This window comes from Mus caroli, unplaced genomic scaffold, assembly GCF_978045245.1.
Source record: "Mus caroli unplaced genomic scaffold, Mus_caroli_1 scaffold_4, whole genome shotgun sequence".
NCBI lineage: Eukaryota > Metazoa > Chordata > Mammalia > Rodentia > Muridae > Mus > Mus caroli.
This window is the reverse complement of record NW_028227259.1, coordinates 112,826,205-112,845,101: the sequence shown is the minus strand read 5'-3', so window position 1 is coordinate 112,845,101 and position 18,897 is coordinate 112,826,205. Positions and strand designations below refer to the sequence as shown.

General features: G+C 42.8%; 1 protein-coding gene across 1 annotated transcript in view; it reads right to left on the bottom strand.

Moving 5' to 3' along the window:
* The window catches only part of Pcgf3 (polycomb group ring finger 3), a 39,248-nt gene that overhangs the window by 17,028 nt on the left and 3,323 nt on the right, over positions 1-18,897 (bottom strand). Inside the window, exons 2-6 of the mRNA XM_021163328.2 lie at positions 11,139-11,178; positions 10,731-10,871; positions 9,374-9,491; positions 8,053-8,149; positions 4,881-4,936 (exon numbers count right to left, since the gene is read on the bottom strand). Of these exons, the coding sequence (XP_021018987.1) occupies positions 4,881-4,936; positions 8,053-8,149; positions 9,374-9,482 (262 nt within the window). The 5' untranslated portion in view covers positions 9,483-9,491; positions 10,731-10,871; positions 11,139-11,178. The remainder of the gene's footprint in view (positions 1-4,880; positions 4,937-8,052; positions 8,150-9,373; positions 9,492-10,730; positions 10,872-11,138; positions 11,179-18,897) is intronic.

The window sequence follows — 18,897 nt, the reverse complement described above, 5'->3', positions numbered from 1 at the left end:
AAGGCCAGCCAAAGCTGGATAGTTAGACCCTATCAAAAAAAACAAACAAACAAATAAAAAACCCACTAAAACAAAGAAACAAACAGATACCGAAATATTAATTGGAATTGTTTGGGCATTATACATCTAAATATATCTAAAATACATTAGAATTTAGCCATTGTTAGTAATCTATTCTAAAGGCAAGCAGGTCCATGTGTAAGGATGTCTTACTTGTAAACTGAAGAATCACAAACAACTTAACTGCTGCATGACCACACTTGGAGCTGAGCCATTTAAATGTGCTCTATAGTACGTGGGTCTCCTCTGTCCAGCAGATATTCCTACAGAGGCCATGAACATTTCAGCATTGTCCAGAATCAACAGGCAGAGTAAATCCAACAGGTGCACCCTGGGACCAGAGCAGGGTCACTGTAAACGGTGCAGTGGCAAGGAGAATGCGCCATGATGAACGATTATGGAAGAGACAGACGATGAAGCACAACTGGCTCCGGCTCTACCATTCCCAGTGACAACGCCCTGCCAATGAGTCGGCCTGAATTAGGTGTGTCTGCTAGGCCCACAGTGGGTGCAACCCATGGGGAGAGGCTGAGTTACACTCACCAACAGCAAACCAGATTCCATGAACACCAGCCCCACTCAGCATCAAGCTCCGGCCGCTATAGGTTTTCTATGTAAAGAAGCAAAGCAAACCTAAAGCTCTGTGACCCGAGGGCAAAACTGAGATGCTGATTCGAGCTCAGGAACAAGAGAGAAGCAAATTTCCACAACTTACTGTAGATGAAATTCAAAATTTAGTAACAAGGGACTGGAGATAGACTGGGGCTCTGCAGTTCAGCCACAGAACACTCATCAATCAAAATACAGTAATGACAATGAAGTATGTTCTTTGTAATGAAAGCCTACTGATAAGAAAAATCAAATCCTTTAGGGGGGGCACTTCTTCAACTGTGGTTAAAAGTTATTGCTTCAGTTTCTCACTCCATCTCTTTGTGTCACTGGCCAACACTTGAGGCAGCTTTCCCCTGGAAACCCACTGGCTGTGCTGGCTGGCCAGAGAAACAGGCAGGCAATCTTCACTCTCCCTGCCACTCTCCAATTCCAATTCTGCAGTCTCATCCCCAAGCCTGTAGCAGAACACCTGCAGGGGCATGTCTTCTTCTCTTCTCCCATTCACTGCGGAGCCTACAGCTCCTCATGGCAGACCCAGCCTTCGTCCTGTGCACCCTCTCAGCTGCTCCCTCCCTTCTAGCCCATCCCCACTTACAAGTTCTCCCCAGGGACCCCCAGTGGTCACAGCTGGCAGGGACTCAGAAGTACTCCCTACCCGAAAACCCACAACCACACACACCCTTAAGATCTACAGAGACAAACAGAAACTGAATGAATGAATGAATGAATGAATGAAATGGAAAATCCATTCAACAAAGACTAGATGCCAACACCTAAAATTACAATTATTCCAAATCCAGATACACCTAGCACCTAGACATAAGCATAAAAACAGTAATTTCTAGCTTGACTTATTTTTTTCATTCAGTAATGAGTTATGCAGTTTCCATGAGTTTGTAAGCTCTCCATTGTTTCTATTGTTCATGCCCAGCTTTAATCCATAGTGGTCAAATAGGACAATGTATCTCCACTAAAGCCCACCCACCCTACTATAGTAGGCCTGGAGCAATGCTGAAGCACACACAAGGATTTCAAAATAGCCTTTATGAGTATGCTCAACAATCTTAAAGATATGAATAAATCTATTAATGAAATCTTTGACAATACAGTCAAATGGTAGAATGAAATGAAGAAAACTGTTTAAGACATGAGAGCAGAGAAAAGAAAATCCAAACTGAGGGAGCTGGAAATGAAAAATGTATAAACAGGAACCTCAAAGGCAAGCCTCACCAGCAGATTATAAGAGGCGGAAGGGGGAACCTCATGCTCCGAAGATAGAAGAAATGGATACCTTGGCCAAAGAAAATTTAAACTGAAAAAAAATTCCAGGCACAAAACATCCAGGAAGTCTGGGATGCCATGAAGAGACCAAATCTACATATAATAGGAACAGAAGAAGGAGAGGAAACCCAGGGCAAAGGCACAGAAGATATTTTCAATAAAATCATAGAAGAAAATTTTCTTAAGGAGGCAAAAGAAGCATACAGAACATCAAATAGACTGGATGAGAAAAGAAATTCTCCATGACATACAATAATCAAAACACTAAACATACAGAACAAAGAAAGAATATAAAAAGCTACAAGGGAAAAGAGACATATAAAGACAGAACCACTAGAATAACACCTGACTATTCAACAGAGAATCTAAAAGCCAGCAAGACTCGAACAGATGTTCTACAAACTCTTAAGAGACTAGACAGACTACAATATCCAGCAAAACTTTAAGTCACAAGAAATAATACAATCACAAGAAAGACATTCCACAATAAAACCAAATTTAAGCAGCATGTATTATCTATAAACCCAGCTCTTCAGAAGACACTAGAAAAACTTTCAACTTGAAGAAGTTAACCACACCGAAGAAAGCATAAAGAATATAAAATCTCAGACCATCAAATGGGGGAGGGGGGAGACCCCCAATCCACACCACAACAAAATAACAGGAATCAACGAACACTGCTCATTAATAACTCTCAACACCAATGGCTTCAACTCCCCCAATAAAGACACAGATGAACAGACCAGGTTTAAAGAAAAAAACAGGACCATTCCTTTTGCTGCCTCCAAGAAATATACCTTAACATCAAAGACAGACATCAGCTCAGGGTAAAGGATGAGAAGATTCCAAGCAAATGGATCCAAAACAACAAGCCAATGTAGCCAATAAAACAGACTTCAAACCGAAACTAATCCAAAGAGACAGGGAAGAATTATATAGACTCCAAGGAAAAGTCCTCCAAGAAGATATTACAGTTCTTAACATCTATGTGATAAAACAGGGCACCAAAGTTCATGAAAGAAACATGACAACAACTAAAATCATACACTGACCCTCACAGTGAGAATGAGTAATTTCAATACCCTAATCTCACCAAGAGAGAGGTCATCCAGAGAAAAACTAAACAGATGCACTCAAGCTAACAAACTTTAAAAATCAAACAGACCTAACAGATATTTACAGAACATTTCACCCAAACACAGTACCTCTAAAATTGACCACGTATTTGGACACAAAGCAAGTTTCAACAGATACAAGAAAACTGAAATAACCCTCTGGCATCCTATCTGACCACCATGGGTTAAAGCTGGGTGTCACAACAACGGAAACACCAGAGAGTTTACAAACTCATAGAAACTCAACAACTCACTACTGAATGAAAAATGGGCCAAGACAGAAATTAAAGACATTTCAGAATAGAGTGAAAATGAAAATACAACATACTCAAACTTATGGGATACAATAAAGGCAATTTTAAGAGGCAAGTCTATAGTACTAAGCGACTATATTAAAAAATTGGAGAGATTCCATATTATTAACATGATGGCATACCCAGAAGCTCTAGAACAAGAAGGAATAATATCCAAAAGAAGTAGATGGCAAGAAATAATCAAACTCAGGCTTGAAATCAATAAAATAAAAACAAATAAAAATACAGTACAAAAAAAAATTAAACAAGGAGTTAATTCTTTGACAAACCCTTGGTCAAATTAACTAAAAGGCAGAGAGAGACATTTCAAATTAACAAAATTAGATATAAAAAGTGGGGCATAACAACAAAAACCAAGGAAATGCAGAGAACCACAGGACATACTTTAAAAATCTATACTCTACCAAATTGGAAAAAAAATTTAATAGGATAATTTTCTTGACATATACCATCTATCAAAGTCAAATCAAGACCAGATAGTTTAAACAAACATATAAACCATGTTGTAACAAGTGCAGTCATTAAAATCTCTGCCCACCCCCCCCCCCCCAATCACAGGGCCAAATTGTTTTAGCACAAAATCCTACCAGACTTTCAAGGAAGACTTAACACCAATACTCTCTTCAAATTTATGAGGCTACAGCTACCAGATATGTAAGCCACATAAAGACCCAACAAGGAATATTACAGACCAGCTTCCCTTATGAACATGCAAAGTTTCTCAATAAAATACCTGCAAACCAAATTCAAAAACCTATCAAAAGGACCACGATCTACCATGATCAAGTAAGCTTCATCCCAGAGGGCACAGGAATGGTTCAACACAAAGCCACATGGTCATCTCATTAGATGCAGAAAAGACTTTTGACAAAATCCAATACCCTTTCATGATAAAAGTCCTGAGTCTAGGGATACAAGGTACATACCTAAACATAAAAGAGGTGATTTATAGCAAGCCCACAGCCAATGTCAACCTAAATGGAGAGAAACTCAAAACATTTCTACTAAAATCAGGAATAAGACAAGGCTGTCCGTTCTCTCCATACCTATCAATATTGTGCGGGAATTCTTAGCTAAAGCATTTAGATAACTGAAGGAGATCAAGGGGATACAAACAAGAAGGAAAGAAGTCAACATATTTTTATTTGCAGATGATGTGATAATATACATAACTGACCTTAAAAGTTCTTCCCAGAAACTCCTACAGCTGACACTTTCAGCAAAGTAGTAGATACAAAATTAACAAAATCATTGTACTTGGCTATATGCTTACACAATTCTATTGCAAATGCTTCTCAAGATCTCAGCGTTTTATCTCAAGCTATTCTTGGTTGTTTCTTAAGACTTACACAGCCTATGTATCACAGGAAGACAACGGAGAATCTAGAACTAAGACATGTGGGAAAGGAGGATGCTGCTGCTGGAGGATGCCCTTTGGTCTAGGTCTAAGAGCCAAAACCCCAGCTATGAGCTCAAGCTGAGCAGCATTTCAACTCACCTTCCTGGAGGCCTGGCACCAGCTTGTAAACAATGTCCTGCATGGTTCTGTCATGACTGCAAAAGAGAAGGGGGGGGGGCAATCAACCAATGTATATACTATAGTTACTTACATATTTAACAACTCAAGGTTGGATTTTCCTTCTGGCATGCAATGAAAAACATGTACTAAAATATATCTAGGATTTGAATTGATGCATCATTTAATTTAGGTTCCAGCTATTTGGTATGAGAAGGTCATGCTGGGAACAGTGCCCTGATCCCTAGTATGTTGGACAAAGGGTTAGGCTCAACTTGTTGGACACAGGCAAACACAAAAGTGTAGAACTACTTTATCTACATATGGTCCTATTAAAGTTTGCTACTTTTAAGCATTCAGTATAATTATGTCAATTATATAATTATATTCTTGATAAAAGTGTTAGAGAATTTCTTAATTTTCAAAAAATTTTAAATTCTAATCCTTACTCTATAAGCCTATATGAATCCAGTAACCAATGATTACACTTCAACAAATACACAGGAATCTAGCCAACCTGGGCTTAGTCACAGGCAAGTCCTAGTGTAACTGCAGCCATTTAACGTCATTCACAGCATGCACCAACTTCTGCAAACTCTTGGCTATGAGGCCCAACTACATATTGTATGAGAGTCATATAGAGCTCTAATCCTCCTTGCCACTATCCACACAAAGGAAGATGGTCCACACCTAGACCAGGATGCACGCACTCAGGTGCAAATTTGGACTTTGTAGACTGGAGCCTGTGCTGACTGTTTTTTGCCAACTTGGCACAAATTAGGATAGCCTGGGAGGAGGGACCCTCAATTGAGGAACTGCCCCCATTAGACTGGGTCTATGGCCATGGGTTGGGATGGGGTCTTAATTAGTGATGGATATTGGAGAGCCCAACCTACTGTATGCAATGTCAGCCCTAAGCAGGTGATCAAAACTTGTATGAGAAACCAGGGTGACCAGGCCATGGAGATTAAGCCAGTAAGTGCCTTTCTCTATGGTTCTGCTTCAGTTCCTACCCTGATTCTTACAGCGATGAAATGAGACCTGGAAGCATAAGCCAAACAAACCCTCTCCTCCCCAAGACTGGTTTCAGTTAGTGTCTTACCACAGCAACAGAGAAGCAAACTATGACAGGACCCTCCATGCATTTGATGACCTTGACAACTACCACGCCCACCTAGCTTTTGCTGGAACTCACAGGTCAAGACCAGAACTCCCAACACTTGGGTACCAGGCAATGACACCAGGCTCTGTCTACCTTGGGAGCCCAGTAAGAGGGCTAGGAAATGTGTGTAAGTGGCACACATAACACAGGGAACTTTTTGAGTGAAAGGTTCTCAAAATGGATCTGCTTCTTCAAAATGAACATGCTCACACTCAGGCTGACAGTGGCATTTTCAACATTTTCTTCAAGGTCTCTACCACAGGCTTTGACCATCTCTGCTAGTCCTGGCTGCGCATCCTTCCACACTAAATCCTGAAATTAAACTGAAGCCAACAAACCCCTTTACATAATACCAAAGCGCCTACAGGTGCTCACCATGCTCTGCAAGTAGAGAATCAGGCAAGAGGTGAGGGCAGATGAAGCCAAGTCAGGAGCAGAGCAGAGGATGGCACCAGCAGAGGTACAACCCTAGACTATTTCAGATGGCACCCAGACACTGCCAGTGAGAGATGGGCTAAGAAAGTTGGAGCAATAGCTCAATCGGCAGAATGCTTGCCTGCATTCACAAAGCTCCTTGTGTGATCCCCAGCATTCCATAAATGGGGTGCAATAGAACACACTTATATTCTCAGCATTTGTGTAAAAGCAAGAGGATGAGAAGCTCAAGGTTACACAAAACCCTGTATCAATTAAACCATAGAGGCTAAGAGCCTCTCTTAGGTCAAAGGTATATGGAATATAAGTATAAGGCAATAGCTGCTACCCAGCTCATAATGTGAGTCATAGCACTCAGGCCAAGATGCCACCCTGCTTCCTTTACTTATCCAACGCCTGGCCCGTTGCTGTGTTCCTCCCCCGGTTCTCTTCTGTGTTTGCATGCAATCTAAGCTTCTATGAGAGGATCTGCCCACAGGACGGCTCTTTTGTGTTCTGCCTCCCATTCCCAGCCCCAAGGAAGCCTCCTCACCATCCCCGTCAGCAGTTCAAACGGGGAACCTGCTTCTGAGCTCTACAGAAGTGCATACCAGAATGAAAGCAGGTGGCACAGCTTGTGCTGCTTTGAAGCACATGAGGACAGAAAAAGCAGAACAGAGCTCTAAGACAGGTGGTATCACAAGGAAGTCCCAACAGAGAGCTGATGTATGAGAAAGCACAAAGCTTAGGCATAACTATGGTGGTGGGCTGAGGTGTGCCTAGAGACACCATGGTGACAGAATTAAAAACCTACCACCATATAGCACTGACCAGAACACAGAGCACAGGAACTTGGGGAATGGGAATATGGACAGAAGTTCCCTAAATCAGATGTCATCCACCCACTCCACAGACAGGACACTGGCAAGGACTCTGGATAGTACTAAACACCAAGAGCTGCTAGACATTTCCACATGCCCACCACACAGGCCTTATACAGAGATTGTGTGAAGAGATGATTTGACAATAAAGTTAGGAACACAGAAAACACACTCTCATTTCAACACAGGAAACAGAAACAGTGGCATTGGTAGTGTTATCTGGAGGCCTGGGGGGCGGGGGGGGGGGGGGGTTCCAAGGTCCGACAACTCAACTCGAACTGCTACTGCTCCCAGCTGGACATGTGACTTCAAGCTGTGCATCTCTTTCTTTTAGTTTATCTATTCTCTGATGCCCTCATACCATATGTATCTGTGATTTCATTTCCTTCCAAGTGGCTCTTGAAGTCAGAAATTCCACTTCCATGCCCTTGCTTCTTTAGCTAAAGTTCCAGCCTAGAAGCAAGCTACTACTCTAAAAAAGGCAGGTCTGGGATCTCATTCACTTCAAATTTTCAGTTTAAGAAAACTTTTAAGATTCCACTTGTTCTCATGGTCCCCCAGGGAAGGGCTGCTGGATATCCACTGCCATGGCCCTGGTCACCTGCAGTGTGGTATCTGGGGACCAAGAACAAGGCAGCCAATACCATGCAGATGTATGGACCATGGTCAGGTAGCACCAGCCCATGTTCTTACTCACCCGATATACTGTAACGGGTGGCTCTGATGGATCACGATCCTGCAGGTGGGGCAGGTATTATTCTCCTCCAGATACTTCACCAGGCAGCTCCTGCAGACTATCCAAGGGGAGAGGATGACAGCAACCCAGAAGAAAAGTTCTGGTTAGTGAAGTCAACTCCAAGGTGACTAAGAGGACACTTTCATAAACAACCTCCTCTATATAGTTCCTGACCTCTGAACAGGGAGTGCCCTTGGATTGCGCTGTGCCATTACCATCTGTTACACAGTCCTAGCCTAGGAACTAATATACCTAGGAACTAAAAAAACATCAAAGAGTGGTTAAGTCACTAAGGGGCAAGAGCATGAGAATATAAGTAATATTTTAAAAATCTGTATTTTGGCCTAAAAGATAACACTGCCTTGCACATCAAAGCTAGGCAACATTCAGTGGACTGACGAAAGCAAAACTGTGCCACCAATTCCTAACACAATTAATCTCAGCCCAAAAATTCTTCAAAAGTGGAAAACATTTTCAAAAATGTAAAACATATAGGATGGAAATTGTATGTGTTGTGAGTTTTTAACTTCATGAACTACCTCTCAGTGGTCACTAGATGCTCTTTTTACAGCACTCACGCCTCCAGGTGATCCATACAGAACATCTGTCTTCCAGTGAGAGAGAAAAAATAAGAAAAAAAAAAATCTTAGGAGGCTGGAGAAATGGCTCGGTGGTTAAGAGCACTTAGGTGCTGCTACGGAGGACCTAGGTTTGGTTTCTAGCACCCACATGATGGTTCACAGCTGTTTGCAACTCTAGTTCCACAGGATCCAACACCTTCTTCTGGCTTCTGCAAGCACTGCAAGTACGTGGAGTAGATACATACAGGCAGGCCAAACACTCAAAGATTAAAAATCAAAACAAAACAAAGCTAAAACAACAAAAAAACATCCTGCATACATCGGTCCAGGCCTGATAGGCAGAATAAGAAGTAACATGCAACGGGCACCACGCTGATCCTTGACATCTCACAAGTGTTTGACTGTTAAAAAAAAATGACTTGACTTGAGATCTGAGAGCACAAGCACCACCCGTGGCCGGCTTGACTGACAGACCAACAGCAAAAGAGAGTAGTTTTCCTCCGCTCAGCTTTCCTGAGAGGAGAACCCACCCTCCAGAAGTTACCCACAACATCCCTAGTTCAAGGAAAGCTTTCCGATCCCCATTCAAGATCTTTGTTCTTCTCTTGGCCCTGTTGCCCATGTGCCAGGCTAAGGCCCTAAGGAATGTGCTAGAGCAACCCCCACCCCATTCAGATCAGGGTAGAACTGGCCATACTTACATGTGTGCAAACACTCAGTCACTGTGGTTGCGTCAATGAGGTAGCCGCTGCACAGGCGGCAGGTGATGTGGGCATTTATATCCCAGAGTTTAATCTTCCTGGTCAACATCTTTGGCTTCTGCAAGAGAAATAAATACATGGAGGTAACTGGGATGACTGATCTGGGCTGCCAAACTAACCACATCCGGAATTAAATAAAACCCAAGTGGCTGAGATAGACCTCTGAGTAATTTGGCTTTTTCTTAACTAAATCATTTGAAGTGGGAAGACACAGTTTTAATCTGGTTCTTTTGAGGTGGGAAGATATACCTTTAATCTATATCTTTTGAGACAGGAAGATTACTCCGGGCCACAAAAACACGTGGAAGAAAGAAGCTTGATCTTTGTCTGCTTGCTCTCTCTGGTAAATTTGTCCCTTCACTGGCATTGGAGTCTACTTCTTTGGGATGTCAGTGTATACTGATGGCCAGCAGAGCCATCCAGCCCCACAGACTATAAACAACTACTGGATTCTTGGACTTTCTGTTGGGAGACAGCCATTGTTGAACTAGCTAAACTATATAGCCTGTAATGAATTCCAGTCTCTCCTCCTCTTCTTCTTCTTCTCTCTCTCCCTCTCTCTATTTGTTCTGTTTCTCTAGGTATGTTCCCTTCCTACCTTGCCTTTACTCCACCCATAGATGTAGTAGATGTACTACTACATCCTAGCCTTTTTGTTGGACAAATGGCCCATCCCATCTCATCTTATCCTATCATTGAACAGTGACCCACCTCAGACCTCAATGGTACATGAAGTTCGAACCTCAACTCAAGAGACTGCCAGTAGCCACTACAGTGTCTACCAGGAAGATACAGAGCCCCAAAGAAGGTTAGATAAGGTCCTGTGGATCCAACCTAATCACCAGCTACTTTGACATGAGTCTAGCATATGGCCTTTGAATATTACAGCTGATATCTGGGTCCAGTCCCACTCTTTGTACTTTTTGTGAGAGGGAACAGTTAAATGTCCACTCAATGCCTGAGGAAACCAATTTATGAGATGTCCATCACCAAGTCACCACCTAGATATTGCTTTGCTCCAGGCTCACCAACTGCCTTTTAGACACTATACTCAGAGCTGAGCAGACATGGCCCACTAGCCCCAACAAAGTTCATCCTGATCATAGTACCACTTCTAACCATGCAGCTCTCCTAGGCAACTGACTTATCAATACTAGACACCTATCCCACCCTAAATTAATGGTACTCTAGAGAGTATGTACAGAGTATAAAGAGGGCTAAATTCTTACTCCTGAGACAGAGCCCAGACCTCCCTCCCCTAGATGGCAGGGACCCTTGGAGGAATCCCTGCCCTCACCTCCTCTGGATGTCTGCGTGTCCTTCCTCACTCGGTGGCATGGAGGCTTCAGGCCACCAAGTGGATGCGATGATCCCTCCTCACTCTGAGTTCTGGCTGGCTTCTGCACCTTCCTTCTGTCCCTTGTTCCTTTTCCATTTTCTAGCACAAAGATAGCACTGTTACTTACTTCAAAGCACACTGATACCAGTCCTGCACACAGTCCCACATTAAACCCCTACTACATCTTAGATAAGTTCTACATATTAAATCATGGGACAGAACCCACCAGAAATGCTGGAAGACAATCAAGAGGCACAAATAATTCCAATGATAGCTGCTAGAGAACAAATGTCAAGGGAATATGAGGTAGCCACCATATTGAGTGACAGGCAGCCAGAAAGGAAGGTAAGCTTCAGCTGCACTTACCTGTGAATGACAGTCTGGAATCGGGGCTACATTGTGAAGTCTGTGGAGAAGCAGAGACAGGTGTCACCATGGGAAGATCTTGTCTCACCCTCTACCCTCTAGCAACTCTCAAGGACTGTTTGGTTAAGCACGTCTGCTTATTTGCTTGCTGTAAGTCATCAAGTGAGAATGATAGTAAAGACACCTCAGCAGAGACACCTCCCAGATTTCCTGAGCCCTGGCCTAATCCAGAGCAAATACATAGCTAATGGTATAAGGGAAAGAGAAGGTGGCTCCACTACTTGCTTTAGAGCCTGAGAGGCAGGATGGGTATCTGTAGAAGCTCCATGTATCTCAGGAGTATATCAGTGGATCTCAGGGTGACCTGAGGAACCTCACAAGGATGACGAGCAGCACTGTGCTGCTCACTTAGTTTGATACCTGCGATGTCTACATCCTCACACCCAGACTAAGTCATTATCTCTCCTAGTCACAGACTTGCCACCCACTCAGTGAATATGCCCTGGGCCTATGTGGGCACTGTACCATGCTAGGGCCAGTGGGCTAAGGGAAATGAGCCAGGTATTCATGCCAGGATATGGAGATGGGCAGCAGCTAGAGAAATCCTGATATACTGATGACTAAGGTGCTCTGAGGGTCCCTAGGATCCTGGCTGTGGATTCCTTGGTACTGCCTTTGACTTCAGGGGTGGGAACAGGCATTGCTGGCTAAGAGCTTGGTAAGGTGCTTAGAGTCTTAACTAGAACAATACCAAGACTGCAGGTCTTTGTAGTTTAAGGACTAATTACATACAATCTGGAGGTGGTGTACCTTAACATGTGCTTAAATGAACTTACTCTTAAATGCAACTCAGATAATTTCACCTTTAAAAAACTTTCCAAACTTCATTTTTAAGAATTTTTGTCTGTCTGTCTGCCTGTCTATCTGTCTCTCTGTGGGAATGTATATAAATGTGTGTATAGGTGCCAGAAGAGGGAATTGGATCTCCTGAAGCTGATGTTACAGGCAGTTATGAACTGCTTGATGGGTGCTAAGAAAGGAACTTGGGACCCTGGGAGAAGAACAAGTGTGCACTCTTAACCACTAGGCCTTCTCTCCAGCCTCAGAACTGCATTTGCTTATTGACTAATAAACCCACTCAGGAGCCTTGTACAAAATCAGGAAGGGAAATGGGAAGATAGAAAGGAGTTAATATGTCCTACCAGATAAACCAAGGGAGGACTGACAGACATGTCTGAAACATTTAGAGGAAGAGGGGAAGTCAACTCAAGGCCAGGTCTGTCTTAAACTAGTCCCTGCCTAGAATGGAGGACACCAACCACTTAAAATTCCTGTCCCTTGAAACTTGGTGGCTCCTGTGACAGAAGAACCAGAGTGTATCAATCACTGCTTTGAAATAGGGTTCCATTATGTAGTCTTGTCCTAAAACTCCCTGTGGACCCAAGGCTGACTTTAAAGTTTCAGTGATTCTCTTGCTTTAGCCTCTCTAGTGTTGGGCTTATAAGTATAAGCTACTATACCTGGCTTTCTAATAGAATTTAACTCCAGTGCTGGGACTGAAGTTGTGTGCCATACCTTGTTTACATGAATTTTTTTTTTAACTGACATTGTATGAAATGGATAAATCCCTAGGAGGGAAAAACTAAATTGAGACTAGTAAGGAAAACCCTTATTCTCTACTATGGGAACTGAATAAGTAGTCACAAAAATTTCCTAAATTAAAACTCTAGCTATGTAAGCCTATCATATCTGAGAGCAAATCACCCTTCCAGCTGGTAAAAGTATTTAGAGCTGGAACACGCTCTGTCTGTCCTGTAGCAGGCCCTGAGTTCAGAGTCCCAGTACCATCATGCACAACCAAAGAGGGGACCTCTAACCCCTTTATGAAGCTAACTACTAGCCACACACCACACTCTAACAAGACAAGATCTGGAAGGAAACTAACAGACCCGCCTGACCCTAAGCTGAGCATCAGCCACCCTTATCAACCACTATACAAAGGGAGAGTCAGTCACTCAGGACCACGTTAGGCCTTTCCCAGGAATACAGTAGGAAAAACATCCCGTACACCAAAAGGTAAAGGTAGAACAACGTATACTCTTCCCAAAGACACGTGAAAATGATTTGATAAATCACCCAACGATATTTTCAGAAATCCTAAACAACTGTAAGGAAATAACCCTATTAAAGGAGACACTAACATGACTGCTCAAGAACTCAGAAGTGAACAATTACAGCTCCATGCACAGTCTCAAACGGAGGTGACTGGGATGCCCATCAGCTGGCAGCCCATGAGAAAATAGGCCCTCACACAACAGCTGTTCCTCAGCAGTTAGGAAAAACGGGTGCTTCCAGCTGTGCAGGGCTCCTTATAGGAGAAGAAAACTGCCCACAAGGAACATAACAGCGTCATTCTCATGGGATATAAAATTCCAGAAGGGTGAACTGCCTGCTATGGGCTGGCCAGCAAGAGCAGCCCGTGGGTTTCTGGAAGAGGACTTGAGTCCCTACTATACAACAAAATGATGAAAAAAGCTATTCGTATTTTAAAACAAGTGACAGGCATACTCCTAGTGGTAGGGTGACACTGGATCACACCGACTCATAATCCCTCAAGGAAGCTAACATTCAACAGAGTTTGTGACGCCACATTCACATGCTGAGTAGGTCAGGGGTATTCATGCCTTTTTCTTTTTTTTTTTTTTTTTTTTTTAAGATTTATTTATTTATTATATGTAAGTACACTGTAGCTGTCTTCAGACATACCAGAAGAGGGCGCCAGATCTCGTTACAGATGGTTGTGAGCCACCATGTGGTTGCTGGGATTTGAACTCTGGACCTTCGGAAGAGCAGTCGGGTGCTCTTACCCACTGAGCCATCTCACCAGCCCCTCATGCCTTTTTCTAATTAATTACATCACTGAGTTATGTGACTGTTATGAACTGAGAAGCACATATCTACAACACATTAGAATTATAATGGGACCAAGGCTTGGCAAATTCAAAGCTCTCAAGATGGTGTGGTGTTGCTGCTCTGCTTACGTCACAGGGCCATCCACGTCCAAAATACTACTTGGGTTTTTAGAGAGAAACTTTGCCCACTTCTGCTCTAGGTGATGAAAAGAAATTCACTAAGGAGAAAACCCAATTAGGTGAATTTCATCTGATCAACTTTATTACTAAACAGGAAGTATAAATTAAAGACCCAGTGAGACTTACTTGGAGACAATGGAGTATGCTGGTGAGCAGGGGGCCATGCACCAAGTGCCATGATGTACAGCATTAAGGGGAAAGGCTGACATGCTGTGGTGAAGGCAACACATACACCCTGCCAAACTCTTTTCTGGAGGCTCCAGCACTCAAGACAGCCAAGTCTCAGAACCTCTGCCATATCCATGTGGCCAAATGGCCAGCCTGGTGTCCTCTCCAAGTCTTCTAAGAATCGCCTATTTTTTTTTGTTTTGTTTTTGTTTTTTGTTTGTTTGTTTGTTTGTTTTTCGAGACAGGGTTTCTCTGTATAGCCCTGGCTGTCCTGGAACTCACTCTGTAGACCAGGCTGGCCTCGAACCCAGAAATCCACCTGCCTCTGCCTCCCAGGTGCTGGGATTAAAGGCATAGAATCGCCTATTTTTGTTGCTCGTTACATTGCACATCATCACATCTGTGGTTACAAGAGCAGACAAGCATGTGGACATGGCAAACCATAACAGCAATGGGATAGAAACTACTACACAGGCTGGCAGGATGGTAAAGAGGTTGTCACTAGTCTTCATCTACAGGAGTGTGGGAGCTGTGTGCTATAGTACCAAAGACAGACATGCCATGTGCACACTTATGAATAGGGGATGGGAGTACAGGGGATTCATATTTCTACAAACAAGTAGAATAGAGTCCCTGCTATGGCAGGCCTGGGCCCAGAACACGTCTTCCCACTCAGCACATAGCCTAGCTTGTAGATTCCACCCAACAGCCTCCACAGAGCTGGGGTTCTTATGCCCTAACTTTAGTTAAGACCTAGTTGTCACAGAATCTCAATTTATCTCAGCTTTGTGATATGCAGAAATTTGAATGATAATTAAAGCTAAAAAACATGGCCCATAAGAACTACATATAAAGAACTACACATAAAGAACTACATATGCCTGCTGCCAAGCCTGGATGGCATGAACTTGATCTTCGGGACCTACATTGCAGGAGAAAAACAATTCTGATTTATTTATTTATTTATTTATTTATTTAATGTACATGAGTATATTGTCGCTCTCTTGGGACACACCAGAAGAGGGCATCTGATCCGGTTACAGATGGTTGTGAGCCACCATGTGGTTGCTGGGAATTGAACTCAGGACCTCTAGAAGAGCAGTCAGTGCTCTTAACCACCTCTCCAGCCCGAGAAAACCATTCTCAAAAGCTGTCTTCCAACCCCCACACATGTGCCTTAGCATGCCCACACAAATGCAAACACTAAAATATAAGTTAAAAACATTTTTAAGTATTTTAAGATGGAAAAACTGGCTAGAGATACCTCAGGTGGTAAAAGTACCCCATAGAGCCAGGCATGGTGGTACCAATCTTTAATCGCAGGACTTGGGAGGTGTAGGCAGGAAGACCATAGGCTCAAGGTCATCCTTAGCTATAAGAGCCTAAGACCACCCTGGGTTACAAAAGACCCTGTCTGAAAAAACAGAAGGAAGGGAAAGAGCAGGGAAGGAAGGTGTCCTCATTAATCAGTAACACAAGCCTCTCTCCTACGGATAAGATCTAGGTGGAGACGACATCAGATCTATGTCTTAGGCACCACTGATCTGATCAGACTCCAAACTGGTCTCCTAAACAGTCCAGGCCTAATACATATTAATGAAGATAGTAACTAACTTTATCAATATAAATAGTTTCTAACAATTAAAAAAACATAAAAAACGAGTCTTTTCCAAATAAGGCAGTTACAAACGCTCAGCTGCTGACAACTGTCTTCCCCATCTCATTTCGAAGGGGACCTCTTTCTGCTCTATGACTGCCTACAGCTTGCTGTTCAGGATGCTCTGTGTTAACAGACCTCTTTCCTTCTGTGCTGGCCCTTCTGTGGTAGCTGACTGTTACTACTGGTGTAGCTCCTACATCCAAGTAACTTCTACTGTCTCCTTGCCTGCCTTCCTTGCCACTCCAGTTTCTTCCAGAACTCCCCAATATCTGTGGAAGTCTTGCAGAGGTTCCTCCCATAGTCAACAGATGGAATATTCATTATCCTTCACTCAATAGGGTTTAGCTAGCCCTTGGCAGGTAGACAGTTTCCTACACAGATTAGAACCTTCCCAGCTTTGTGCTGAGCTTGAATGCTGTACCCTCTGAGACACCCACAGTTATATGCCATTCAATTTGTGCTGAGACTATGACTTCCTACGATCTGGTACTCGCTGGATAGAAGTGCTTATACTATCAGTCTTTATCGACAACCATAGGCCTTGGGGGTAAGCATAATCTCCAATGTGTCACCAAACACTGATGCTGAGGACAGAGCCTGTCCAGATCTATGACCTCATTAACATGCCTTGTCTTTGGCTGACTGTGTTAAGGCATTTCACCTTACAAAACCAGCCAGCAGGGGAATAAGTCACTAGCAACTCACCACAAGTATTATGACCATAGGTTACTGATATATGCCCCAAAGCAGAAATACTCCAACCTGAAATGTTTTACTCCAAAGTCTACCACCCTGAGGATGTCAGAAAGACAGAAAACTCAACACCAGAATTCCTGAGTGTATAGGAACAGACATCAATCTAATGCTAGACCTCTTTGAGTGTCAGGACAAAGCATAGCAACACAGCTCCAGACTTCCCTGGGTTGTATCAGGATGGGAACAACCTAGCACCAGACCCTAGGGATCTATTCAGAAAAAACTTTAAGAACCTTCCTTATGACAACTGTAAGATCCTGGAAGTAACTATTTGTGGGATATGCCAGGCCCCACCACCACCCTGAAGGGGGTTGTGGGATGGAAGCCAGGTCTGGTTCTGCTTTAAGCTGGGTGTTTCCCCTCATTTCCTGCAAGAGGTGGCCCTACCATCTGAAGTTACTCTTTGATACTTCAATGACAAAAGCGGTATGAAAGATAAAGATACTATCAATAGAAAACTGTGTCCTGCAAGTGGGCATGGGGGTCCTGTTCTAAACTGCAGGCTGCTGTCACAAAGCACCCACAACAAACAAAAGGCTTATAAGCAACCTAAGTTTACTCCTCAGGACTGACATCTGCATCACAGCAGACTGTGTGGTTTGTTCAGACCTAACCCCCGTGCCAAGTGCAGAGAGAATGGAAGAGCTCTCGGGACTTTTGATAAGGCGCTTATTCTGTTTTTGAGGACAGAGCCTCCTCCATAGGAAGTTCACTTGTCATGCAGTCATCTTTGATTAGGCTTTCAATATCAAATTCTGGGGGGGAGGAATGAAAACAACATTGGGACCATAGCAGATACCCACTGATAACAATTCTTGCTTTTGTGCTCTATTAGGATTTTCTGTTTGAGTTTGTTGTTGTTTACTTTGGTAAGAACTTAAGATAAAAAAGCAAAAGGTGGCTGGTAAAATGGCTCAGGGTGTAAAGGTACTTGCCACCAAGCCTGATGACATAAGTTCAATTCCTGGAACCCATGTAAAGAAGATAACAGAAAACAAGACTCCACAAAGTTATTTTCTAACACCCAGATGTGTTCAGGGTTTCTGTATTCAGAAACACATAATTATAAATTTTTTAAAAAGTAAAAGCCCTTCACTCGGGAGGCAGAGGCAGGCGGATTTCTGAGTTCAAGGCCAGCCTGGTCTACAAAGTGAGTTCCAGGACAGCCAGAGCTATACAGAGAAACCCTGTCTCAAAGCAAAAAAAAAAAAAAAAAAAAAAAAAAAAAAAAAAAGGTAAAAGCCCTTAAGTAAGGACACTTTGAAAGTAAATGAACTTTTCAGAAAAAGTGCAATTCATCTCCGTTCTTGAGGTCCAACTAAACACTGTAGAATTTATCTTTAATACAACACACTCCCAACAAGCTGATGGAGACAGCACCTCCAGCAAGTACTGCTCCTATCAGCAAGTGGGAGTTTGCTCGATTCAGTGGGTAGCCTACAACAACAAAAGTGGCCTGTGCTTATTACTACTCCCTATCCTTTTGGCTATGTGAGAAGGTATGTGGCAGAGAAAAGAATGTTTTCTTACTTTTTAAAGGGTTCATCTATCTTTGTGATTGACTAATTAGTTTGGTTTTTTGAAGCAGGGTCACACTATGTTACCCAGGCTGGTCTCCAATTTCTGAGCTCTAATGATCTTGTTTCAGCCTCTCGAGCAATAGCAAGGATTATGGGCCTATATTACTATGTCTAGCTAAATTTTATGATAATCAACTCACAGAACTAATGAATAGTTCCAGTTTTTGAAGTGTAATGTACTTGTAGCATCCTTCTATTATGAGCAGTGAGATTGTGAGGGTAACAACAGACAACAGGAAACTGACCTTCAACCTCAATGTATTTCCTAAGTAAAAATAAAATTACATCTTCAACTTTAAATCCAATTTTGAACATCAAACAAACAAGGCAGCAAATCATAAAAGGTAATTAAAGAATAACACAGACCCAAACAAACCTTGTTTTAAAACACAAATGATTCTAGTGACTGTGACCTTGTGGAACCTCCCAAAGTCCAGCAATGACAGGGAAGTGGCCATCAGGGACAAGAGTATGCAGGGTGACCTTGGATAAGTACTCTGATT